The 27753-nt window shown below is 38.7% G+C and overlaps 1 protein-coding gene across 1 annotated transcript; it reads left to right on the top strand.

The window, feature by feature from the left end:
- The first annotated feature begins 5517 nt into the window (after positions 1 to 5517).
- LOC114253144 (protein glass) lies at positions 5518 to 26835 on the top strand. The gene is made up of 10 exons (XM_028187913.2): positions 5518 to 5699; positions 12725 to 12950; positions 15070 to 15260; positions 17208 to 17325; positions 22586 to 22720; positions 23096 to 23494; positions 23846 to 24063; positions 24520 to 24603; positions 25773 to 25877; positions 26410 to 26835. Exons 2-10 carry the CDS (start codon positions 12828 to 12830, stop codon positions 26480 to 26482), a joined length of 1446 nt encoding a protein of 481 aa, XP_028043714.2. The 5' UTR covers positions 5518 to 5699; positions 12725 to 12827; the 3' UTR covers positions 26483 to 26835.
- The last annotated feature ends 918 nt before the right edge of the window (positions 26836 to 27753 follow it).

Genomic DNA, 27753 nt, shown 5'->3' with positions numbered 1-27753 from the left:
GATGGCCCGGAAGCCTTTCAAGTTTTACCAGAAGGAGCATGGGCTCTGCCAAGGACGTTGGAATTTGCTGACAGCATGCCCGACCGTCTTCGCAGGAGTCCTAACAGCCCAAGGACAGCTGCTTCGCAAGTGAATCTACTACGAGATCGGAATCGCGACCCGCAGAGAAGATTCGGTGAGAAACTCAACGAGCAGATGTTTGAGGCAGGTTTTAGGAGTTCGACAAGTCCAATTACTAGCGTCCTTTTTTTTCCTACCTAAGCTCAGAGCCTTGAGAGGCTATATCAGCGTAACCTTAACTAGTAGGTGAGCTCACGGGGCTCAAACCTGACGACGTTGCTAACACGGACCCTAGCAAGAGCCGTGCATCGCAGAATCTACCATCGGATTGGAAATGCGACCCATTGAGAAGATCCGGCGAGAAACTCAGTGGGCTGTGTCTGAGGGTTAACTTACTCGTCGAGCCCTTCGTCGCAAGCGACGGGTTATGTCAGGCGTCTAATATTTGAGATGGTGGGTCGGGCAGATCCGTATTCTAGTATTAAAGCCTTAGACCTGTTCTTATTGCCTATTTTCCGTGGTTGAATATCAACCGGTTCAATATTAACCAATGTTGACTCAGATCATCCGCTATCAGCCCTGATCTTCAGGAGCGATGGTGATCACTGAATTTATTTTTTAATATACGCAGACGTACACCAGTTAATAGACATTTAGTGCCACACCAGGTAGATTTTTATTATTATTTAGATTTATTGCTTAGATGGTTGGACGAACTCACAGCCCACAGACATTAGACATCTACGACGTAAGCACGCCACCCACCTTGAGATATGAGTTCTAAAGTCTCAGTATAGTTACAACGGCTGCCTCGCCCTTCAAACCGAAACGCATTACTGCTTCACGGCAGAAATAGGCGAGGTGGTGGTACCTACCAGGGCGGACTCACAAGAGGTCCTACCACCAGTAGTAGTAAACACCGTCTGTAAAATTGAAGACTGCATTGCTTTGAGGTCCTTTCATTTCTTTCTCCAAACGGAAATGCTTTTTTTTTGCTCTAGTTGAGTTACCAATTCTACTTCCCTAATTTTAAGTGCTTCCTAGAGTCCATAGGCATCACGACTCGAAAGCTACCACCCGCTTTGATTGCTCCTCAACGTGTGAGGCGGACCACACATCACGACACTGTTCACTGGTCCGAGTGGTTTCGGAGCGTGCAACCTGTCTAAGTTCGCACGGTGTCCGAAGTCGAGACAAAAACGAAAGTCACACGAAATTTTTCGCATGTTTTTATGACCCCATCCGTTTATAGTAGGCTTCCTATCGACGGAATGTTTTAGGGACGAAGTGATGACGTCATTGATTCTGCACTGCGAGCTCTTTAATATAATCTGATGCTATGATTATGTTAGGGGTTAAGGAATATAGACATCGCAATGTTTTTTTTTATTGCTTAGATGGGTGGACGAGCTCACAGCTCACCTGGTGTTAAGTGGTTACTGGAGCCCATAGACATCTACGACGCAAATGCGCCACCCACCTTGAGATCTAAGTTCTAAAGTGAAACCCACCTTAAGATATCAGTTCTAAGGTCTCAGTATAGTCACAACGGCTGCCCCGCCCTTCAAACCGAAACGCATTACTGCTTCACGGCAGAAATAGGCAGGGTGGTGGTACCTACCCGCGGGGACTCACGAGAGGTCCTACCACCAGTAATTACACAAATTATAATTTTGAGGGTTTGATTCCTACTACACGATGTTACTCCTTCACCGTGGAAGTCAATCGTGAACATTTGTTAAGTACGTATTTCATTAGAAAAATTGGTACCCGCCTGAGTTTCGAATACCGTTGCATCGCTCGATATGAATGCACCGGACGTCTTATCATTTAGACCACGACGACTTCAAATGTGGGTTCCATCATCCGTCTTGTGATTGTAGTTCCACCTCTCAATTCTATTGTTCTTTTTGTGGTCGTGATCGTCTTGTAGTGTTAGAAGGGCCTGATGCGTCCCACGCTGTCCCGTCATCTCTCCCTGCTCGAGGCCTTTCTATTGAACCCATTTAGGGGACCTTCCACTGCAGTTTTAACTCTATTGTATACCAGCTCAATCTTCAAACGAGAGAGCGTGATTGTTTCGCGACAGGAACTGGCCTGATAATGATATGTACACGTATGGGATTGCAGTACCACCAGTAATTACACAACTGTAAAACGAATGCGAGTTTATTAAACGTAAGGGATTTTAAATATTCGAGAGGTGAAAGGTTATTTGTTTTAAGTGTCATTTTTGCAACATTACATGAGAGCCATTTAAAGTGTGGCAGGCTTATGTAGTGTGTAAACATTCAAGTATGTATACAGCCTTATTTAAAGTGCTTCTTCAGCACTACTGTCTTACTGTCTTGTAACTAAATACATATTTTACACAATAAACCGAACCTTCAAACTGAATGGACGTATTATTACTCTCGTCTAATCCATCGTGACCAGACCACACCACACTTAAACGACGAAAGGAAAGTATCTTCATATCTTCCACCGAGCGGGTGATATTGCTCGGTAGACCGACGGTCCGAATGTTGTTGTTCGGAGCTTGTATATATGCAATCTTACCTTGATAATGTTGTAAGCGAGATTCAGGCATCTGTCAAATATCCTTGCATTGTATGATGGCTACCCGCCACACCACTCCCCTCCGAGACCGGAGGTCGTGTCATTAAATTAGCGTTGTCCGTGCTGAGTTTAGCTTGTAAGCGCCAGTGCTGCTCGAAGTTTGCGGTGAGTCGAAACTGAGCTTGAATGCTGCGTGAGTGTCGCCAGTGCTGCTCGAAGTCATGAATTATAGTCGAACTTCGACTAGTGCGGGACCACTAGTTTAAGTAAATCTATCAACTCCGTCCCTGGCAGTCTCATCAAGCAGTTTTTTTTTTATTGCTTAGGTGGGTGGACCTGGTGTTAAGTGGTTACTGGAGCCCATAGACATCTACAACGTAAATGCGCCACCCACCTTGAGATATAAGTTCTAAGGTCTCAAGTATAGTTACAACATCTGCCCCCCACCCTTCAAACCGAAAGCATGTAGAACAAGCAACTTGATGAACCTAGCCAGGGTCGGTTCATTCAGTCTTTCGGCTAATACCCTCAAGACGTTTTGATGCTTCGTCCTTCTCTACACATAATGTATGCCACCTTATACCGTCGCAACAAGCGTCACCAGTCGGCTACTATTTTCAAGTAGTAGAGATGCGATTTGTATTCACGTGCAGTTAATCCACAATGCGTTTCTTTTTCTTTTTTTTTCCTACCTGTGGTGATAGCCTTGAGAGGCTATATCAGCGTTACCCTAGCGTGTAGGTGCGCTCTCGGGGTTCAAACCGGAGGTGTTACTAACACTAACCATAGCAAGAGCAGTGCTTCGCATAGTCTACCAACGGATCGGATACGCGACCCACTGAGAAGATCCGGCGAGAAACTCAGTGAGCTGTGTTTATGGGTTAATTTACTCGTCGAGCCCTTCGTCGCTAGCGACGGGTTCGGCGAGGACGGCGACCGGTGCTGGTGGTACCTAAAAGCACCGGTAATGGATCTGGAGGATCCGTAATGACGTGTTTAAGGCGACGTTGACTGCTTACCATTCAGTCCACAGGGTCGGGTATGATTTTTTATCGGCAAATCGGTTACGGTTTCGGAATAAACAAACGCAATCTCCTTCATGCCAACCGAAGCTTGAAAACAGAACAACTTGGCTTGGCTCTTACTCGTTCGCGTTTCGAAGTAAAATAAAACGAATTATAAACACTAGTGGTCCCGCAGTAGTCGAAATTCGACTATAATTAATTGAAATTATAAGTTTGTATACTATTATGATTGTATTTTATACTTCTATAATCATAAATTTCACCAAGACTACACTATAAAAAATATTAACAAAGACAAACAATATTTAATCTCAATTTGACAACAGACGTCAAGAACAAAAGTTTGACAATAAATAGTATGCATGCGTGTGTGCGTCAAATACATGGTATGTAGTGTGTGTAATGTTTTCTTTATTGATTTAATGTATCTTTTATGCATTATTTAAAAAATATGTTAGCATTGTGCACTTCTTCTCTATATTCTCTATAAGTGTGGAAAATTTCATATTCCTCCGTTCGCGCAATTTTCGTAAAAAGGGATACAAAGTTTTTGCTTCACGTATTAATTAATTATAAATATTGTATGATAAAAATTTAAGACAAACAATTTTTGCTTTTCGTGCACCATACCCGTATTATGGCTTAGTCGTTGCACACTGATTTTCTCAGTTGAATGCGCGCTACCTGGGTGGCCGGTTTCCCACGTCAGAATCAATTCAAATTCTCCATCCAGTAAACAAGCGCTGGTGGAAGTTTTAAAGGGGTTATAGTGATTTGAAATTTTTTCTCTGTCTACAACTTGCTTAAATGGGACACAAGTTTCATTCAAAGCCTCTCTCGTCTCTCTACCTATCATAAGAAGTCTATACGATCTAGTGATTATAGAATGTTATTTGATAGAATGTTATATAGTGATTTACCAAATATTGGGTAGAAATAAAATACAATAAAAACAAACTTAATTCTGCTTTCAGATATCAACAACATCGATGAAAACAAACTCCCTAGCTTGAGTACTTCGTAGATGTTGACTACATAGCCCAAAACATATTTAAAACATATTAAATTTTGAGACTGAAAATGTTTAATAAATAAATAAGTAAGAGAAAAAAAAAGTATCTATGTGAAATTAAAATATAATAATTTAATTCAACAGATACAGTTTTATACGTAAAAATTATATTATATTGTATTCATAGCATTAAAGCTTTAGTCGCGGATGTGTTGGAAGTTTTTTTAAGGCAAATATGTAGGTAGTAAAGGTAATATTATACTATATTCGGCTATGTGCTAATTTTCAGTGAGCAACTACTATAAAACCCACATGTAATCAAGCTCATGATTATTAAGATAAGTAATAATTTAAAAGAGCGCTGAAATTGTAACAGATTTTCTAGTACACTCAAACGCCATTTTGAAAGCGTAACGGTCACTCATAATTAATATTAAGACCTCATTGAAATCTTACGTTAAAGTTGAAATTAATTAAAAGTAAGAATTATCTCAATTAGTTATCTAAACAGCTTCACACCGCATAAGTGATTCTCACCGCAAGCGATAGCTTCCGCGCGCCATGTTAACCAGATACGCGGCGACAGGTTTTCCCGCCAACAATATGTCATGTTTTTTTTACAGGCCGAGGGGTTGGATACAAACAGCCAATTACACGGGGGCGGGTTGTGCATACAAGATAGCCATTTAGTCACCATCGATAACGCGTTAAGTGATCATCTTGTCCGCTATTACTATTCGAAAATTAATTAGATATTTTCGTGGGTAACGATAAAATGTCATCGGCTTTTTTTGAGTAATTTGAATGTTTTTTTAATTTTCGATTAATACTGAAGTTCGGTAAATAATAGTGTATTCTTTAATTTTTTTATTTCTCAGCGTGACAATGGCGCATGCTTCGTTCTGGACGTTTAATTTAATTAGCGCACGGCGTTATGTGTAAAAGTGAATTGTTGTACTCGTTAAAATAATTTATAATAATTTATTGTTTTGTTTGTGTGAATTTATCTGGATACTTTCGTTTTGGATCACCATTATCCAAAGGTCAGTATAAATTAAAAAAAAAACCCACCAGTAATAGCAATATGGATATTAGCCGTATAACTTCTCTATTAAACGACAATTTAGACCTACTAAGTTTTTTGGTCAGATTTTCTTTATACTTGCAAACGGATCTTGGCATAGAACAACGTTAAGAATCAATGAATGATGAGTAATCTTGTGTTGAATAAACTACCAACTTGCATGAACTCAGAGCCTCTTTTTATCTTCTTTGTCGCTAAGCTCTCAGTAGACTGGTAGTGTCCGTCCTGTGTTTAGTCACTAGTAACTATCTGTCGTCAATCCTCAATTCGCTGTAGCCTCCACTTCGTCAGGTCACGTTACTGGAGACCTGCCGTGCGGTCTGTGACATGCACCAGCCCCACTATGAGAAGGCGGCACGACATGAGAACCCTCTTGTCGTGGCCGCTGGAAATTACATACCCGATCCTGTGGACAGAATGATAAATAGTCGACGTCGCCCAAAATACGTCCACTCCCGATCCATTAACGGTGCTTTTAGGTACTGCAAGCACCAGTCACCGTCCCCATCGAACCCGTCGCTTGCGACGAAGGGCTCGATACGCGAATTAACCCATAGACACAGCCCGCTGAATTTCTCGCCGGATCTTCTCAATGGGTCGCGTTTCCGATCCGGTGGTAGATTCTACGAAGCACTGCTTTTGCTAGGACCAGTGTTAGCAACACTCCGGCTTGAGCCCCGTGAGCTCACCTACACGTTAGGGCGAAGCTGAAATAGCCTCTCAAGGCTATCAGCATAGGTAGAAAAAAAAACGCACCAGCCCTGAATGACCAGCCACTCGAAAATGGCATACCAGTTAGTAATACAGGAAATAAACAAGCATTTATTTATTAGCTTTCATCGTTCGACAGTATCGAGCTAGAGTTTTATGTTGTGTTACGAGTATCCGGAAAAAAATAGTACCTATAATAAGTACATATATGCCTACGTACAGAGTGAGAATTAAGTTCGCGATTCCGATCCGGTAGTACATTCATTCGCGAGGCAGCTGCTCTTGAGTTGTTAGGTCTCTTTCGGAGGCGCTCGGGCAGCTATTAGCAAATCCCACCCCTCCTGGCTGAGCCTTTGCTCGCCCACCTGTCCTGGTGGAACTGGAAAGGCCTCCGGGTCACCAGTAATCCTTCAATCCTAAAAAAAAGGAATTAAGTGGGTTCCCGTGGCCTATATCAACGATCACCGAGAAGAAAAAAAAAAGGATGATTAAAAAAAATTTACAAATGTCACAGCTAGGTACAGACTATATCGAAAAGATTGTTATTCAAAACTCTTACAAGCTATTTTGTATTGACTTTATCATTCCAAATAGCGTTAACGGCTTGGCTGTATCGCCGGCATTTTTGAATCTAATTTTAACTGTTTCAAAATTAAAGTTAACTTACATGTGTAATTAAATAATGGAATATAGTCAGCGAATGTGGCGTCAATGACGAAATCATGTGAATTAAAAATTCTCGTGCGCGGGTAACTGAATGAAACTTTGATCAGTACCAATAACAGAGACGTGTTTCTTCTAGTTCTGTTTTTTTTATTGCTTAGATGGGTGGACGAGCTCACAGCCCACCTGGTGTTAAGTGGTTACTGGAGCCCATAAACATCTACCACGTAAATGCGCCACCCACCTTGAGATATAAGTTCTAAGGTCTCAGTATAGTTATAACGACTGCCCCACCGAAACGCATTACTATGCGTTTCGGTGGGGCACGCATTACTATGCGTTTCGGTTTGATGGGTGGTGGTACCTACCCGTGCGGACTCACAAGAGGTCCGACCACCAGTAATTACGCAAATTATAATTTTGCGTTTTTGATTTTTATTAAACGATCTTATTCCTTCATCGTGGAAGTCAAACATGAACATTTGTTTAGTACGTACTAGCTGACCCGGCTATCTTCGTAGTGCCTCAATCGATAAATAAAAGACCTAAGCTTTTATATAAAATAAACTTAAAACAAACAAAAGGAATCCGCCCGACGGGGGACACATCAAAGGGAAATCAAAATTGTTATTTCCGATCATTTTCATATTTATCTACCTTTTAAACCTTCTCTGGACTTCCACAAATAATTCAAGACCAAAATTAGCCAAATCGGTCCAGCCGTTCTCAAGTTTTAGCGAGACTAACGAACAGCAATTCATTTTTATTTATATAGAAGATAGAAGATTATGTGCCACTGACTGACGTAAGAGGCTACAAATCACAAAAGAGGTCACAGCCGGTCGCATCACGATGCTCAGCAATGAGCGATCGATTGAAGGAGGAGAAGGAGAGTGACAAGTAACATATACCCTCCATCGTTCAGGGTCGCATTCTCAATTTCTTCGGACATGTGCCGCGTCGGGGTGACTACTCAGTTGCGCCTTGTGGTGCAAGGCATGATGAAATAAAGGCAGCTCTAAGCAGTTCCATTAACGAAGGTACAAGAAGGGCCGCGGGGAGTGGTGACGTCTTGTGAAGCGGTCTACCACCCGGATTGATGACCACGATATGTCAAGAGTGAAAGCGATTTAAAACGGCTCGCGGAGATTATTCGGGGGTAGACAACGAATTGACTGTGTCCCTGGCATTCCTGATGTCCTTGAACTATACTAATTACTCACCATCAGATGGACGTACGTTCGTCTCCCTATAAAGGCCTAGTAATAGCATTAGCCGTAACGTGTGTATCAATCTCTGGTAGCCATAACACAGACAATCCTAATTTGGGACCCGACGACCCGTGCGTGATTCGTGCGTGGTTCCCAGCTATTTACTTTATATATTACTAGCTTTTGCCCGCGACTTCGTCCGCGTGGAATAGCTCACAAATAATACTTTATTTTAGAACAAATTTTGGTTAGCATAAAAAACGTTATAGGGAGCCAACCTTAACATACAGACATATGCTGTCGCGAACTTTTTTTTAGATCTTTTAAAGGGGAACAACTCTGTCATAAATTATTTTAGCGAAACTTTAATCGTTTCTGCAGCGCACGCAGCGGAATCTCTCAAAAGGGAAAAATTCCCCGATTTTGAAACATTCTTTATTGGTGCTCCGCTTGTATTGGTCTTAGCGTGATGTTATATATCCTGTAGCCTTCCTCAATAAATGGGTTATCTACCACTGAAAGAACTTTTCAAATCGGACCAGTAGCTCCTGAGATTAGAGCGTTCAAACAAACAAACTCTTCAGCTTTATAATATTAGAATAGATTTAATCTGCAATATATACCAAATTGTACATGCACCACGAATGACCAAACGATTGGATCATCATTAAATCCTAACATTCACAAATCTATTTATAACCTATATGTGCGGTACCTATACGGTAGGCAGCGGCTTGCCTCTACCCCTGGCATTGCTGAAGTCCATGGGCGATGCTAACCGCTCACCATTAGGTGGGCCGTATGCTCGTCTGCCTACAAGGGCAATAAAAAAGTCTTCACTTAACTAATTTGTAAAGCTTGCTTAATTTGTAATAAAAATTGTCCAATGTCTATAATTTAGGTTATAAATTAAACCACACACACAACTAAATCATACTTTAACATCACTACATAGTATAAAACAAAGTCGCTCTCTCTATCCCTATATCCCTATGTATGCTTAAATCTTTAAAACTACGCAACGGATTTTGATGCGGTTTTCTTAAATAGATAGAGTGATTGAAGAGGAAGGTTTATATGTATAATAACATCCATTAAATTGTGGAGAAATCAATAATAAATTACAGTTTCCGAAGCGAAGCGAGGGCGGGTCGCTAGTAGAATATAATCTAGAAACCAGAGACCCTTTGTTTAATATACTAATCCTTAAAATCCGTCCGACGGGACTAGCCGTCGAGACGATTTAGTCTACAAAATGATTAAGCTGGTGTGTTTGATCCAATATTGACGAACCGTTTGCTTAATAATACAGGCAGACGATGAAATAATGAAAATAACTTTTAGTTCCGTAATTAGTAATTAAGTGTATTTTTTAGTTTTTAAACTGTTCAAAATACTATACTATATGAGCTAACTTTTACGCTATCGAGAACGTTAAAAAACTCGCACACTAAGCACACAGGTCGTCGGTGCATCCGATAAGTGGTCTAATAAAAGTCTAACCCAACTCTTATTAATTTTTAATTGTAACTGATATATGCCACAGCATGATGCCGCCACCGATTTTGAGACGTGGAGTCGAAATCTTAACTACCACACAATGTCATATTATTCGTGGTAATTATTACTGGTGGTAGGACCTCTTGTGAGTCCGCACGGGTAGGTACCACCACCCTGCTTCTTTCTGCCGTGAAGCAGTAATGCGTTTCGGTCTGGAGGGTAGGGCAGCCGTTGTAACTATACTGAGATCTTAGAACTTATATCTCAAGGTGGGTGGCGCATTTACGTTCTGGATGTCTATGGGCTCCAGTAGCCACTTAACACCAGGTGGGCTGTAAGATCGTCCACCCACCTAAGAAATAAAATAAAAAAGAAATCGTGAAAATTTGTTAAGCACGAATTTCATTTAAAAAATGTTTAGGTACCTTCCTGCGGGATTCGAACACCGTTGCATTGCCTGATACGAATGCACTGGGCGTCTTATCTTTTAGGCCACGACGACTTCATAATTATTTCATTTAATTTCATCCCAATTAATTAGAGTTTCAAGCTAATTAACATCATCTCATTTCGCTTCATATCATTTTTCATATTATAACAGAATATAATAAGAAAATATAAGGCTAGGCTTAAAGGCCTCGTAACCAGCGTTGCCAAATGTACGGCAATTGCCGTTTCGTACGGCAATCACGCTTCTAAAAGACAAATTGTACGGCATACGGCAGAGTGGTCATTGCCGTATTCTAAAATACGGCAACAAGATCTTTTTTTTTTTATTTTTTTTTAGTGGCATACACCTATTAGGCTAAGTCCGCTAACAAGAGCATAAAGTTAAAAAACAATTAATTTATCCAAAGAGATTACAGGACGTGGATACTTTTTGGGTAAACATGAACACATTCAACTCTTATAATAGACAATGTTTCATGTTTGGTACAAGGAATTCCCTATAATCTACAACGCCTCATAACGCCTGCTCTTTAAGTCCTCTCCTCGAGTCGCCTCGCCGCCTCGCTCTTGTTTCATTGTTTGTACTAGCAAGTGTAACTTAATTTTAACTTTTGAAAAAGTGCAGTGTAGCGATACGTGAGATAGTGTATAAAATTTGTATAAAAAAGAATCTTCAATGCAGTAAACCTAATCAAAACAAAACAAAGAAACCGTCTCTTAACATATACCATAAATGGATTACCAAAACAGTGCATTGTCAGAAAGCATTCAAACTGTGCGAACTTTAAGCCAACCCCCGAAATGAATAATAAAATGAAAAAACCATCAAATTACGAAAAAAATGAGATTATTGAAACTGAACTTACTTTAGGCAATAATACAGATTTGATGGGAAGAGAGGAGTGAAAAATATATACTGTTTCAATTTCTAGTCTAAAATAAATAATAAAATACTTTTAATTGAAATTTGAAATTTTGAATTACTTTGTACGGCAATTTTTGTTTAAATACGGTAGATTTTTTTCTCCAGTACGGCAACCATAGATTATACACTTAATATCAACGGCAACCCAATGTTTGCCCAGCGGCAACACTGCTCGTAACTAAGCCATAATAACTTGTTAAAAAAAAAAGATAAATACTCTAAGCGTAATTATTTAACTAAAATAGGCAATTCAAGAAAATTATCTATGTACTAACTTAATTCACTCTTTAAATTGTAAAATGTCTTATTTATTTTATTTTAGAACAATAATTTTCATTCGATCCAAAAAAAATTTTTTTTTTTTTTGCTTTGATTGGTGGGCGATCTCACAGCCCACCTAGTGTTAAGTGGTTACTGAAGCCCATAGACATCTACAACGTTAATGCGCCACCCACCTTGAGATATATATGAGATATAAGTTCTAAGGGTCTCAGTATAGTTACAACGGCTCTGTTATCCGACTAAAATTGAATATACATTATTTCTAGTTAGTAGTTGGATAGATAGATATGAATAGGATCAGTATGGTTGACTACTAATTATATTTAAATCACTAAAACTAAAATATTGGCCGGCGAATGTGAATTTTAAATAAAGTACATTTTTATTAAAATAATACATAGTTAATTAGGTTAGGTTTTAATTAGGTCATTCCTCGTTGAGCATCAAGCAACACAACAAAACATAAAAATCGTTTGCTAAGAAACTGTTACAGCTCAATTATAAAAAACGATTTAAATTAATACTTCTGTCTTCCTTTGCCACGATAACTGTAAAATATACGAGACATCGTATTATGAAATGGACAAAGCGAAAACAAATTTACGCCATGCGTCTCTCATTAGATAGCGGTAGACAGCGGCTTGGCTCTGGGCAATGCTGAAGTCCATGCGCGACGAAAAAAAAAAAAAAACGTCGATTATTAAAAATTATGTCAAAGATATTATAGCAGTGTTATTTTTAACCAAATTGTTTAGTACCTAATCTTTTATATACGCTTTTTATTAGCTTCAGACGTATGTATGTATGTAACGGAATCTTTGAACATGATTTTGACCCCCTTCAAAACGTCAGATTAACTCGAAATTTTGTATACTTACTAAGGAGCGATGACAATTCAATAATAAAAAAAATATTTAAAAAATATATATTGAAAGAATTGAAATTTAACAAAAAAATTAAAAATAAATAATAGTTAAAAAAAACTAACAAAATACGCTTTTATAGAAAATTAAACTAAAAAATAGAAAATAAAATTTAATAAATTTAAATTAAAAATAGTGTAAAAAAGTTTTATAGAAAAAAATTATTTTCTATAAAAGCGTATTTTGTTAGTTTTTTTAAACTATTATTTTATTAATTTTATGGTTGTGACTTCAGCAAAATGTTGCATTAGCATTGGAGCACTGGAGTCGACCGCAAAAAAATAAAATACTTAATCAATTTAAATTAATTTATTTCCAGCCATGCCGACCCGAGATTACAAACGCCGGAAATTGCTCTAACAGCATCACAATGGACCGAGGCTCCGCCCAGTTCGTATGATCATGCGCGAGAAGGCGGCGCCATGGAGTGCTATATGCCGAACAATCCGCAGTATGAGGCGGGGGAATGCTGCGGCGGTGGCCTCTGCTACGATCCGCTGCAGCCGTGCCACTGTCAACAGCCAAGAGAGGATCAGTGCTGTCAGGTACGGACTACAGATTTACCCATTCAAAACTAGCTGACCTGGCAGACTTCGTAGTGCCTCAATCGATAAATAAAAGACCTAAACTTTTGTATAAAATAAACTTAAAACAAACAAAAGGAATCCGTCCGACGGGGGACACATCAAAGGAAAAACAAAATTGTTATTTTTTTATTTAATTCCGAGCATTTTCATATTTATCTACCTTTTAAACCTTTTCTGGACTTCCACAAATAATTCAAGACCAAAATTAGCCAAATCGGTTCAGCCGTTCTCGAGTTTTAGCGAGACTAACGAACAGCAATTCATTTTTATATATAGAGATTTACACGTTCACTACGGTTCATATAGTGTGGTTCGAACTGTAATACATAGACTTCGCAGAATTCACATTTTTCCGTTGCATTTTTTTTATTGCTTAACCTGGTGTGTATACTGTGGTTACTGTAGCCCATAGACATCTACAACTTAATTGCCCACCCACCTTGAGATATAAGTTCTAAGGTCTCAGTATAGTTACAACGGCTGCCCCACCCTTCAAACCGAAACGCATCACTACTTCACGGCAGAAATAGGCAGGGTGGTGGTACCTACCCGTGCGGACTCACAAGAGCTCCTACCACCAGTAAAAATAGATTAGATAATCTTATATTGTTTACATAACTTCGAATGTCATTCCCTAAATGAGGTGATAACAAAATAAATCTGCAATCTACTCGATTATTTGAATATGTTCTATTACTATTTGAATATGTTCTATTACTATTTGAATATGTTCGTTTGTACAATTTTATTTAGGTTGTCCGCGTGCTTATTTTGTATAGATAATTTTTTTAACAATAGATACAAGTGAGGAACTAAATAAAAAACAATTGAAATTTATTATTCAACAAGTGAATCATAATAGTTTCAATTTTATCAGAGTACACTATTTTGTACAATGACGTCAGCATTCGAGAGTGCAATATAAATTAGAAGGAGAAAGAGAATTTTGTCCCAAACTCAAAAATAATTTCTAGAGCTTGACGGTGAAGTTTACAAGCACGTTAATATTTATTAAGAAATCTAACAAATAAACACTATTTCATATTACACTAATCGGTGATTTGTCAATATTTATAAAAAGACACTTGACAAATAGAGACTATTTCATATTACACTAAGTCTAGTCCGCGATTCCAATGCCCTTTTGAATTGACATCTTTTAACTGATTTAAAATAAAACAGAGATAACGATTCTTGAATGTAAATATAGCAATTAAAAAAAAAAAAAAAATGCATCTATCATCTATGAATGATTGCTGAAGACTGAACACTTGTAAAATAAGCAGAGCATCCAATTGGTTCAGCCAGAAGATTAAGATGCTAAATAAAATATTACAATTATTACATATTAAGCCGGGTTTAAACGAAGACACGTGATGATAAAACAACATATTCAATAAATAGCATTTGACCTAACGTTTTTAAATTTCACGCAAAATACATTTAAAACTGGTCGGTAGACGTCAATTTTTTTTATATCTCGAGGTCATTCACGTTGCGATATGTCTATGAGCTACCTTCATCATCTGTCCACTGTACGTAATAAAAAAAGGACAGTTGATGTGCCGGATTTACGGCCTTTAGAAAACTCGTAATGTAGCATACGCGCAGTTTTCACGAATGGTAAACAGTCGACGTCGCCCAAAACACGTCATTACGGATCCTCCCGATCCATTAACGGTGCTTTTAGTTACCACAAGCACCGGTCACCGTCCTCGTCGAACCCGTCGCTCGCGACGAAGGGCTCGACGAGCGAATTAACCCCATGGACACAGCCCACTGAGTTTCTCGCCGGATCTTCTCAGTCGGAAACGCGACCCGTTTCCGATCCGGTGGTAGATTCTGCGAAGCACTGCTCTTGCTAGGGTTTGTGTTAGCAACGTCGTCAGGTTTGATCCCCGTGAGCTCATCTACTAGTTAAGGTTACGCTGAAATAGCCTCTCAAGGCTAGGCTTGACAAGGCAAGGCAAGGCAAGGCTTAGGTAGGAAAAAAAATCCGTTTTTAGTAGTGCATTGCGCGTTTTCCAAATATTAATTCGCTTAGTTTAACACTAACGAAGCTTCTAATTGTACTTAGCAAGAGAACGAGGGTTGCTGTCCGGATAATGGGGAGGAGCTGAATGCGCTCGGAGATGCTATTGCGCCTTGCGATGTGCTGGACGTAAACGAAGGCTGGCCCTCCGAGGACATGGGGTCATTTTCCCTGCCCCCGCTCGAACTGGACCCCCTGCCGTCGCTCTTCCCCTTCTCCCCCTGTCCGGGGTACAAGTAAGTTGCTATAAAATTGCCATTGCATTGTGTCACCACCCATAGACAAAGCCCACTGAAGTTCTCGCGGGATCTTCTCAGTGGGTCGCGTTTCCGATCCGGTGGTAGATTCTGCGAAGCACTGCTCTTGCTAGGGCCAGTGTTAGTAACACTTCCGGTTTGAGCTCCGTGAGCTGACCTACATGCTAGGGTGAAGCTGAAATAGCCTCGTAAGGCTATCAGCATAGGCAAGGGGAAAAAAACTCAGTCAAATTACTGCCAATAGCTGTTTTACTCATTTTGTCGGCGCGAAGGAAGACCAAGAGATCGAACGAAGAGGCAGCAGTAGTCTCTGATTGTTCAGCATACTGCGATGCTAACAAGCAATTACTGATGATTAGACGGATTGTGAGCTAGCACGGACAATTACCACCACTCTGCCTATTATATGAAGGAGTTATTCCAGTTTGAAAGATGCCAAATTTCGCGGAGACACTTCCGGCAGACCTGTCTAATGATTATCTGAAAACTTTATCTAATTTGGTCCAATGTCCGTTTCGAAGTCTATTAGTATGTACATACATACATAGACTTCATTATTTGTAGATACTAGTGGCCGCCCGTTGGTCGAAATTCGACCATAATTAATTTAAATTATAAGTTTGTACATTATTATATTTCTATTGTCACATTTCTATATAATATAATAATAGTTCTCTAAAAATCATCTATAGACAGATAATATTAAAGATAAACAATATTAATCTATTCTCGATTTGACCACATATTGATAAACAATAAACAAAAGAGTATAAATGCGTGTGTGTGTGTGTGTGTCAAAGACATGGTAGTGTGTGTAATGTTTTTTTTATTAATATAATGCATAATAAAAAAAACAAATTAGCATTCTGCACTCCTTCTCTATATTCTCCATAAGTGTGAGAAGTATCGTACTCTACTGTCCGCGCAATTTTCGTAAAAAGGGGTACAAAGTTTTTGCTTCACGTATTAATATATAGATTATTATAGATATACCTACTTGCCACACATTAAGTTTAGCAGCGGACTTAATGCCTAATCTTTTATCTAGTCAATCAAGATATCATGCGGAGAATTTCGTAGCAGATTAATAAAAGCCATCAAAAACTCATGTAATTTTATATCGAGGAGTGAAAGGCTATTCGGTTTAAGCGACATTTCGTTTAATACGCCACATTTACCTTTTTTTTATTGCTTAGACGGGCGGACGAGCTCATAGCCCACCTGGTGTTAAGTGGTAACTGGAGCCCATATATATCTACAACGTAAGCGCACCTTGAGATATAAGTTTTAAGGTCTCAGTATAGTTACAACGGCTGCCCCACCCTTCAAATAGGCAGAAATAAGCGGGGTGGTGGTACCTACCCGTGCAGGTCACAAGAGGTCCTACCACTAATTACGCAAATTATAATTTTGCGGGTTTGATTTTTATTACACGATGTTATTCCTTGACCGTGGATGTCAATCGTGAATATTTGTTGTACCTACGTACCTACGTACGTTTGTATTATAATTAAGGTCCGTTTTATTTTGTATTAGTGTAATTAATTCTATGTTTTTAATTGAACTTCACTTAAGTTTACCCCGTTCAAATAGACGAAGGAGTTTTTTGTTATGATCTTTTTTCCAAATTTTAGACTTTTAATGGCTGTAATAATCCAAAAATGTCGCTCAAACCAAATAGCGTTTCACCTCCCTATATAGATACAATCATAAAACGTTTATTTTATAGAGATTTGGAGAATAGATCTGGGTCTGCCTTGCGATAAACTATTACCTTGATACAACATAATATTATTATTAATATTATTATTAAACATCGTCACACCCGAATTCACATTCCAAGGCAGAAATAGGCAAGGCGATCAACTGATCAATTTATGTTTGACATTATAACACAATAGAGCAGAAATCAATTTTTCATCGCAGCAGGAACAACGGGGGGGAGTGCCGAGAGAGGGGCGGGGGTGAGGCTGCCGACGTCCTCCTCTCACTCAAGCACGCGGTCGTCCACGGAGACTGCGCCTCCGAAGCTGTACACCCACAGGTAGGACCATCTCTCTCGCCCCTGTCATTCCGCCAATCGAATAAGCGAGACCAATAATCGTTTGACAATTTCCATTCGTCTTCCATCTTTATCAGTTCTACATTAATTCGTATTGGCGTCCCCTGAAAAAGGGGAGTTTTAGATCTATATAGAAAACAGGGGTTAGTTGAATAGGTTTCTGAAAATTGTAATTAATATTATGGAATATGACATTATTATGGCTTCGTTTTCGTTTTGAATACCAGATTTAGTTTCCGTTTGTGTTCGAAATCTTTTACTCGAAGTTAAAATATTTGATCGTGGCTTCATTATTTAGATTTAATGCGAAACTTTTGATACTAGAGGTCCCGCAGTAGTCGAAATTCGACTATAATTAATTGGAATTGTAAGTTTGTACACTATTATGATTGTATTTTATACTTCTATAATCACAAATATCGCCAAGGCTACACTATAAAAAAATATTAATAAAGACAAAAAATATTTAATCTATTCTCAATTTGACCACAGACGTCAAGAACAAAAGTTTGACAATAAATAGTATGCATGCGTGTGTGCGTCAAATACATGGTATGTAGTGTGTGTAATGTTTTCTTATTGATTTAATGTATCTTTTATGCATTATTTAAAAAAATATTAGCATTGTGCACTTCTTCTCTATATTCTCTATAGGTAAGTGTGGAAAATTTCATACTCCTCCGTCCGCGCAATTTTCGTAAAAAGGGATACAAAGTTTTTGCTTCACGTATTAATATATAGATACCTACTGAAGAATTCGGAAAGGATTTGAGAGGTCTTATGATTGAGCATCTAAATTATCATTGACTTGATAATCTCTTATGTTGATAAGAAATAACGGAACTGATTTTCTCTACTAATATTAGGCCGTATAATGAGCCTGAATAAGTAGGCGGCTTGTTTCTGAGGCGAAGAAGAAGGCGTTTGAGGGACGCGACAACCGTTATTTATATAAGCGAGACATGAAGCATTTATTTATTGCTTAGATGGGTGGACGAGCTCACAGCCTACCTGGTGTTAAGGTGGTTACTGGAGCCCATAGACATCTACAACGTAAATGCGTCACCTACCTTGAGATATGAGTTCTAAGGTCTCAGTATAGTTACAACGGCTGCCCCACCCTTCAAACCGAAATGCATTACTGCTTTACGACAGAAATAGGCGGGGTGTTGGTACCTACCCGTGCGGACTCACAAGAGGTCCTACCGCCAGTAAACAGGGTAGTGCTATAGGGTAAAGCCGAGATAGATGCCCCACTTTTTGAAATAGTCGTGTAATTTTTAAAATATTAATTTTATACGAATAATTTCTATTAATGTAGTTAGCTCAATCCTTTATGTTTAATTATTATAAATTTTTTTTAGCCTATCAAATACAGATTTTGCAGAAATTCGTTTTTCGTGGAACCTTTTTTTGGAGGATAGATGACTACCTGTATGGATAGTTGCCCCACCGAGAAATTACTGAGTAGGATAGATGCCTGCAGTGCAGGATAGATGCCCTTTATACCATGTAAACTAAAAAACCAAACCAAATATTAAGAAGTTCTATTCCTAACAGAGCAATTAGCCTAACAGACCAAGAAACATGGGTCATAATAATAAAAAATATTTTGTATTTTTTAAGTCTTTGAATGTTTATAATTAAAAGATAATTCTCATATCACACAAATGATCATAATTAAATTTTTAAAGCGTTAAGTAAGGTAAACTAAAATTTTTTTAGGTTCAACATGCATTATCCTATTTTTTTATTAAATTAAATTTTACAAATATTTATTCAACAAAAATATAAATTCTTAATTGTTTATAAAATATTTTCATTAAGTGTCAATGTGTACATTGCAAAATCCTATTTTTTTATATTAAATTAACACAATAAAAATATCTTTATTATTTTGTCCAATTGAAGTTTAACTGGATAGTGCTTTAAATTTTCCACATTTTCTACATCATATCTGAAAAACACGTTTCATGTAGCTAATTCTGAAACATTAAACATTGAATCCAGTCGGATTGCGACTTCGTATTTTTATAGTTTTCAAAACATTCAATGCAGATATATTTACATGATGAAATGGCCGGTCCATAGAACGCCTCGTTGTACAGGGAAGCGTTGATGGTACAAGACCGCGCGGGAGGCCACCAATGTGGTGGACCGACCAAATTAAAACTGCAGTGGGAGGTCCCCTAAATGAGTGCAGTAGAATGGCCTCGAGCAGGGAGAGATGGCGCGACATCGTGAGACGCATCAAGTCTGCCCCTTCCAACACTACATGACGATCACGACCACTCTGTCAAGAGTGACACGACTGAGAAGAAGAAGAAGAAAATATTTACATGCGTTTTAAGTTTATCCCTTAGATTTCTTTAGGGGCAAATCTATTGTTTTATTTCCTTTCATTTTATAGTTAAGTGGAATGTCTTCATCTTCGCTGCTTGAACTGTAAATCATTTGTTTGTGTTTTATGTTTTCGTGGCATATTTCTGCTATATTCTGAAATGGCAGAGTATGGAGGGATAGATGCCCCTAAAGGCACCTATACCCCAAAAATCAGGGCAACTATCCTTTGTGATAAGGATAGATACCCAAATTTTTTGTAAATAAATTATAAACTTAATAGCATTTATTTACACCTAGATGCAGACTCAATGCACCAATATATTCACGTAGTAAAAAATATAATGGAATTTTACATTAATTATAAAGTTATACCACGCTAAATACTAACCTTTAAATCTTTGACGTGTTCGTGAAATTCCGCGCCGAGAAAATTACATGCACGAGGAAAACACTTCGTCACCACGCGATTGTCAAATTTTAATGGTACATAAGGTATAGGGTGACTGTGGTTCCTACTTATTAAATTAATTTTTGTCATGAGTGCGGGAAGTTAGGTTTTTAGAACATGAGGCATCTATCGTGCTGCGGCATCTATACAGGTTTTACCCTATACCTGTGCGAGCTATCAATAAGGCGCCCTATTAATTCTAAGTTGGCCGCCTTATTTACTCTAGATTGGGCTTAAGTCGGGTTTTTTGAGCTCTGTACTGATGGTCATTCAGTTGGGATAAGGTTATTTTTTTGCTTAGACAAACTCACGATCCACCAGGTGTTAGGTGGTTACTGGAGCCCATAGACATCAACAACGTAAATGCGTCACCCACCTTGAGATATGAGTTCTAAGGTCTCAGTACAGTTACAACGGCTGCCCCACCCTTTAAACCGAAACGCATTACTGCTTCACGGCAGAAATAGGCAGGGTGTTGGTACCTACCCGTGCGAACTCACAAGAGGTCCTACCGCCAGTAAACAGGGTAGTGCTATATACCTGTGCGAGCTATCAATAAGGCGCCCTATTAATTCTAAGTTGGCCGCCTTATTTAGACTCTAGATTGGGCTTAAGTCGGGTTTTTTGAGCTCTGTACTGATGGTCATTCAGTTGGGATAAGGTTATTTTTTTGCTTAGACGAACTCACGATCCACTTGGTGTTAAGTGGTTACGGGAACTATTAGACGTCTACAACGTAAATGCGTCACCCACCTTGAGATGTAAGTTCTATGGTCTCAAGTATAGTTTCAACGGCTACACCACCCTTTAAACCGGAACGCATTACTGCTTCACGGCAGAAATAGGCAGGGTGGTGGTATCTACCCGCGTGGGCTCACAAGACCTCCTACCACCAGTAAGCAGGGTAGTGCTATATATCTGTGCAAGCTATCAATAAGGCGCCCTATCAATTCTAAGTTTTTCGTCTTATTTAGACTCTAGATTGGGCTTAAGTCGGGTTTTTTGAGCTCTGTACTGATGGTCATTCAGTTGGGATAAGGTTATTTTTTTGCTTAGACGAACTCACGATCCACCTGGTGTTAAGTGGTTACCGGAGCCATCAGACATCGATAACGTAAATGCCGCCATCCACTTGAAACTGGTTCCGAATCTTCAAACCAGAACGGATGATACTATGCAGTAGTACGGACTCACAAGAGCCCTACCATTATTCATATATGTATGGATTTATTTGAACTACATCCTCTAGGATCCTGTTATTGGAATGATACTATTACTACTCTATTACTACTTATATAACTCTCTTTTTTTTATTCATTTAAATTAATTGTGTACCTCATTGCATGTTCGATTGAAGGTCGTTTATAAATAAACAAATATATAGACCCAAGTGTGATATAATATATTAACTACTAAAATGCAACCTTAATATAATGAACCTCAATATAACGACGTGCTCGATTTAACAAATTTTTCGTAATCCCTTTGAATTGTCCTTAACAGTCAATCTATATCTATACTAATAATAAAAAGCTGAAGAGTTTGTTTGTTTGAACGCGCTAATCTCAAGAACTACTAGTCCGATTTGAAAAATTCTTTCAGTATGAGATAGCTCATTTATAACATCACGCTAGGACCAATACAAGCGGAGCACCAATAAAGAATGTTTCAAAATCGGGGTTATTTTTACCTTTTGAGAGCTTCCGCTGCTGCACGCTGCGGAAACGGTTAAAGTTTCGCTAAAATAATGTATGACAGAATTGTTCCCGTTTAAAATATCTAAAATAAAAGTTCCGATTTGTTATATCGAGATTGCACTGTAATAGGTTTTTTTGTATATTTCGACCAATATCTTAGGGTACGCCTTGCTTTGCTTAGCAATCACAGAAACGGATGTTGACCCACATTGTCCGTTATTATGAAAAATGCATCTCTTTTATAAACATAAGCGATCATCGGGTTAGTTAGAGCTTGGTGGCACCTCGACAATGCTCCCAACGAAAACTTACCCTTAAAGGGTAGGACGTTGGTCGCTACAAGCGGATTGGGAGGTTTACGTGATCCACCGTACTTACTAGAACCCGTGTCAAAAGACTTCCACTCATTCCAAACACAACATTGAACTATTTCTGTTCATATTAGGGTAAAAATTCAATACCCGAGAAGTAGGACAGAATGCCTTTGAAGAGTTAGCTCGCTCTCGTGCACTTGACTTCTTCAAGAAGGGCAGTGAGAAATTACGAATGCACTGGTAGAGGTGCATCGATATCATAGGTGCATATTTTGATTGCTAGATATAAAAAAAAACTTAAAATTTCCGTATATTACAAGACAATTTCATTGGTCACCTTATATTTTAATTTCTTTTCCGTAAAACTAGTGACTTTTAATGTTAAAAACATTACAAAGAGCTAAAAGTTCACCGTCACTAGCTATGTCTCATTTCAACAGGTGATGGTGAACAGCAATGGTGGATACCCATATTACGAGCATTATGGGGGCGCTCCACTTTTTCCCACCATGAGCGTAAACGTGTCAATGAATATGACAATGCATGGCTGCCCTCCAGACCAATTGTGCTCACAGGTCAGTACAGGCTAGGACTAGACTGAGACTAGGCTATGGATCCCAAACTCTAGCCGTTTGGTGCTGATAATATATTTTTATTTATTGCTTAGATGGGTGGACGAGCTCACAGCCCACCTGGTGTTAAGTGGTTACTGGAGCCCATAGACATCTACAACGTAAATGCTCCACCCACCTTGAGATATAAGTTCTAAGGTCTCAGTATAGTTACAACGGCTGCCACATCATTCAAACCGAAACGCATTACCGCTTCACGACAGAAATAGGCGGGGTAGTGGTGCCTACCCGCGCGGACTCACAAGAGGTCCTACCACCTCCCAACAACATCATCACGACCGCTTACATTAGTGTATTAGAAGTTTATTTAATCCACAGGTACAGTGGAATCAAAACCCTTCGACGCCCTCCGTGAACGTAGTGTACCCGCAAACGCAGAGCATGATCAGCCCCAACTCCTATCCATCAGCCACGTATTCCTTTACAGCAGATTTTCGACCTCCCAACCAATCCGATCCACTGATAACAGCATCGTCCACCTTTAAGCCAATACTCCAAAACCCGCAGAAGACAAATCACAACTACGCGATATTCCAACAAAAACAGAACTTCGCTAATCAGAAGACGTTAGCGATGAAGAGATCACCTTCGAAGATATACATGCAAGAAGGACATAAAGACCAGGGTGCGGGAGGCGGGTTCATAATGAACCACCAGACATCAATGCACCCACAGGACTACGATTATTCTGCTTGTGTGAGCGCGGGGAAAGTTCAGGTTAGTTTGGTCCTAAAAATACATTGATATAAAACCGAAATTTCGAATCCTCCGAAAAAAATCCTCTCGAGATCAGGACTATAAATAACTAACCGGTACGCATTCAAGGTAAGGGTTCCGCGAATGCTGTTGGAAAAATTAGCGGAATCGTCATGAATTTATTAATATATTCCTTTTAATAGTGTATAAACTATTATATGTACCTATATGTATGTATTTGTGATTTCATATAAATTTCATTGCACCTACCATTATTTACTCTGCACTACCTTTGGTTGACCGGTAGAGCATGCCTTAGGCATTAAGCCCGCCAATTATTAAAAAAAACATTCTAATAATTTAAATCATCAGGTGGGAGCTTTAAGCGGATGTTCGGAAGACGACGAACAAAAGCCTAACTTATGTCGTATTTGCGGTAAAACTTACGCCCGGCCTAGTACCTTGAAGACCCACCTTCGGACGCATTCGGGTGAGCGGCCGTATCGCTGTGGGGATTGCAACAAGAGCTTCTCCCAGGCTGCTAACTTGACGGCTCATGTCAGGACACATACGGGACAGAAGCCTTTCAGGTAAATTTGACGAATTCTGAACCGCTACGTTCATCCACAGTGCGTTTCCGGGGATCTTTTTTACCACGTGCCATCCGGCTTTGGAATGAGCTCCCCTCGACGGAGTTTCCCCGAGCGCTATGACATGTCCTTCTTCAAACAAGGCTTGTGGAGAGTATCAAGCGATAGGCAGCGGCTTGGCTCTGCCCCTTGCATTGCTGAAGTCCATGGGCGACGGTAACCACCACCTACACCCGTCTGCCTACAAGGGCAATAAAATAAAAAAACTATACTTAAGACCTTAGAACTTATATCTCAAGGTGGGTGGCGCATTTACGTCGCAGATGTCTATGGGCTCCAGTAACCACTTAACACCAGGTGGGCTGTGAGCTTATCCGCCCATCTAAGCAATAAAAAAAACAGAAAAATCATTCTGCCAAAGCAACTGTGATGAATAGCTTTGTTGAAAACTTCTAGATGTCCTATCTGCGATCGAAGGTTTAGCCAAAGCTCCAGCGTGACGACACACATGCGGACGCATTCAGGGGAGCGACCCTATCAGTAAGTTTTCTGCTAATGCGATGCTGCGTTTTTGTTCTTTTTTTTTCACCAAGGTAAACATGATTTTGACCCCCTTCCAAACCTCGGATTCACTCGAAATTTGGTAAACTTATTAGGAACCGATGACAATTCAATATTGAAAAAATTGAAAGTCAACTAAAAAATGAAAAATAAATAATAGTTTAAAAAAACTAACAAAATACGCTTTATAGAAAATCCAACTAAAAAATATAAAATAAATTTTAATAAATTTGAATTAAAAATAGTGTAAGAAAAAATGATTTTATTGTAAAAAAGCGTGGGGTGCTTTTCAGGATATTATCAGAATAACCCTTCTACTCATATCTCTTAATAAAATATTTATAAGCACTAATACCATGCACCTCACGCTTTTTTTACAATAAAATCTTTTTTTCTTTCACTATTTTTAATTCAAATTTATTAAAATTTATTTTCTATTTTTAGTTGGATTTTCTATAGAAGCGTATATTGTTATTTTTTTTTTAACTATTATTTATTTTTCTCTTCCATTCTGTTCTATCAGCCGTCATCTCAGCAGTCACTCCTCTCTCTCTCATATCGTCATTCACACACTCCATCCATGTCTTCTTCGGTCGAGCTCTTCCCCGTCTACCGTGCACTACCATTTCCATACATCTCCTAGTCACATGCATCACATGTCCATACCACGCTAACTGTCCGCTCTTTATTTTCCTAAAAATTCGTATGTGTGTTTGCTTACGTTTGCCTCAATTTGTCTTAATTTTTAAAATACAGTCGATAAGGATACGTGCCAAAACCCTGCCTGTTTGGGTCGCAGAAATCACACGTGGACCTTTTCAAATTGAACATTCATTACAAATTCGAAAACATTCAAAATTGTGATCAGTTCTAATATTACACGTAGATGCCTATTTGAACATTTTAAGATAATAAATCTTTAAATCTCTAACTGTCGTTTAAAGACAAAGTGAGGCATGTAGCAAACACACATAGGATTTTTTAGGATGACTTCTTTTCTTACAAAATTAAAACTTCGACTTTGTATCTTGTGGATGGCGACAGTCACGTCGGAAACTGTTTTTACTCAGTTTACCGCATTTTATCTTGAACTTGTCCGGTTTTAATTCTTAACGAAAGCTACTGGATAATACGCCGTTCTCTTACAGATGCAGATCATGCAAAAAAGCATTTTCAGATAGCTCGACGTTGACGAAGCACCTCCGGATACACTCCGGAGAGAAACCTTATCAATGCAAACTCTGTTTATTGAGGTAGGTTCGTTAGCTTCGGGCGTTCAACAAGTTATGTTTTCAAGTCATCCACGATAAACTAGAGAGCTACGTGATCATTTAAACTTGATTAAAATTATTGGGTTCTTTAATTAAAATATTCTTTATTTGCGATAATTTAAAGCCCGCATATAAAATATAAAATTATTATTAAATTATTGAAATCTCTCAAATGGTAAGTTGAGCATAAAACTTCATTTGAAATAGACTAATTTTTTAATAAAAATATTTATATGTGCTTTCTTTGGAAATGTTCTGCCCTGACTTTGTTCTTAGACTTTGTATTTCATCTCTATCTAATTTTGCTGTTACTAATCTATTTTGATATAACGGTTTAATGAGTACATACACATATTAAATTTCATGTCGATTACTGCAATCTGTGAATAACCCCCCACCAAAGTTCAGCCTTGAGTTTGTCCATCTATCCTAGCCCGGTTACGACATACCTAGAAACACCACGATCCTTTAATCTAACAAAAATGTCATGTATTTAACATTCTAAATTTTCTAGATTTTCGCAATCTGGCAATCTGAACCGTCACATGCGAGTCCACGGTAACATGTCGGCAGGGATGCTCGGCTGACATCTACAGAGATGCGGCTTCCCGGCCGTATACATGTAAATCTGCGAGGATTAAAAAAAAGCCTAGTGACTGTATTAACTGTGCAATTAAAAATATGACGTCTCAAAAAAGATGGCTGAATGTAAAATGCAGACGGTTGTAAAAGTGAATGACATTTTGTTTATAAGATTTTTTTTATCTCGGCGATGGAATGGAAATAGTATGATTTTATGGGTCTTTAAGCCTTCATAAGCATTTTGATTTAAAGATAACCAAAGGCCTATGTGTTGGCCTTTATTGAAGGCTACTTCTAAAACACAAAGACCTTCAACAGTATGATTATATTAGCAGCCTCCTCCTGGTTTGCTAGCTCTAGTGCCTTTGAGGGGGGCCTAATAGCCCAATAATAACTGTTTTACAAGTCTACCACCGAATCCGAATCGCGAAATCAGCCGACCGATGTTACAGACTAAGTTTTAGGACAGGCCTTTTTTTAATAGAAGAATCTGGTTGACGACGGCGCAGAGCTATACTTTAATAACGTCATTAAATAACGGGTCCACGCAATATGAGCTTGTTCAAAAATGATTAGTTTTTTTGGGCTACCAAAAAGTTTCTGATCTGCTGTAAATTAATATTATTTTCCGTTTATATCGAGTCTATTATCACAATCTCGACTTCGGGTATAAATAATACATCAGATAACATATAGAACATTCAGATCCAATAACTCTTGCATTAGATGCCTTCAGCTCTAGGAGGCGACTTATGGACTCTGGTAGCCGTACTCGTAGAACTCGGCAAAGAATTCGACGTGCAACCTAATCGATACATCAGCCCGTTGAGTTTTTGGCCAGATCTTCTCAGCCAGTTGCGATTCTGATACGGTAGTAGATTCATTAGCGAAGCCACTGCCCTTGAGTTATTAGGATTCCTTTGGAGGCGTTCGGGCAACTGTTATCAAATCCCATCACCTCCTGGCTAAGCCTTGGCTCGCCCACCTGTCCTAGTGAAACTGGCAAGACTACCAGGCCACCAGAAATCCACCATTAAAAAAAAGCATGGTCATTTTACTACCACTCTAATATTGTTATTATAAATTTGTAGATATTTTAAAACGCTCTAGTCACATACATAATTTAAGGCATTAAATTTAATGTAAATAAATATTAATTCAGGCTATTGAAATGCGAATTTACCTTTATAGAAGTTAAAGTCAGTGCTAATACATTAAGACTTTATCCTTATAATGTCAAAGTTTCGCCACGTCTAGTTAATAAATGCCTAGCTAA

The sequence above is a fragment of the Bombyx mandarina genome, chromosome 26 (assembly GCF_030267445.1).
Source record: "Bombyx mandarina strain Sakado chromosome 26, ASM3026744v2".
NCBI classification, from domain to species: Eukaryota; Metazoa; Arthropoda; class Insecta; order Lepidoptera; family Bombycidae; genus Bombyx; species Bombyx mandarina.
The sequence above is the reverse complement of the archived record's forward strand: the minus strand, read 5'-3'. Positions and strand labels throughout refer to the sequence as shown.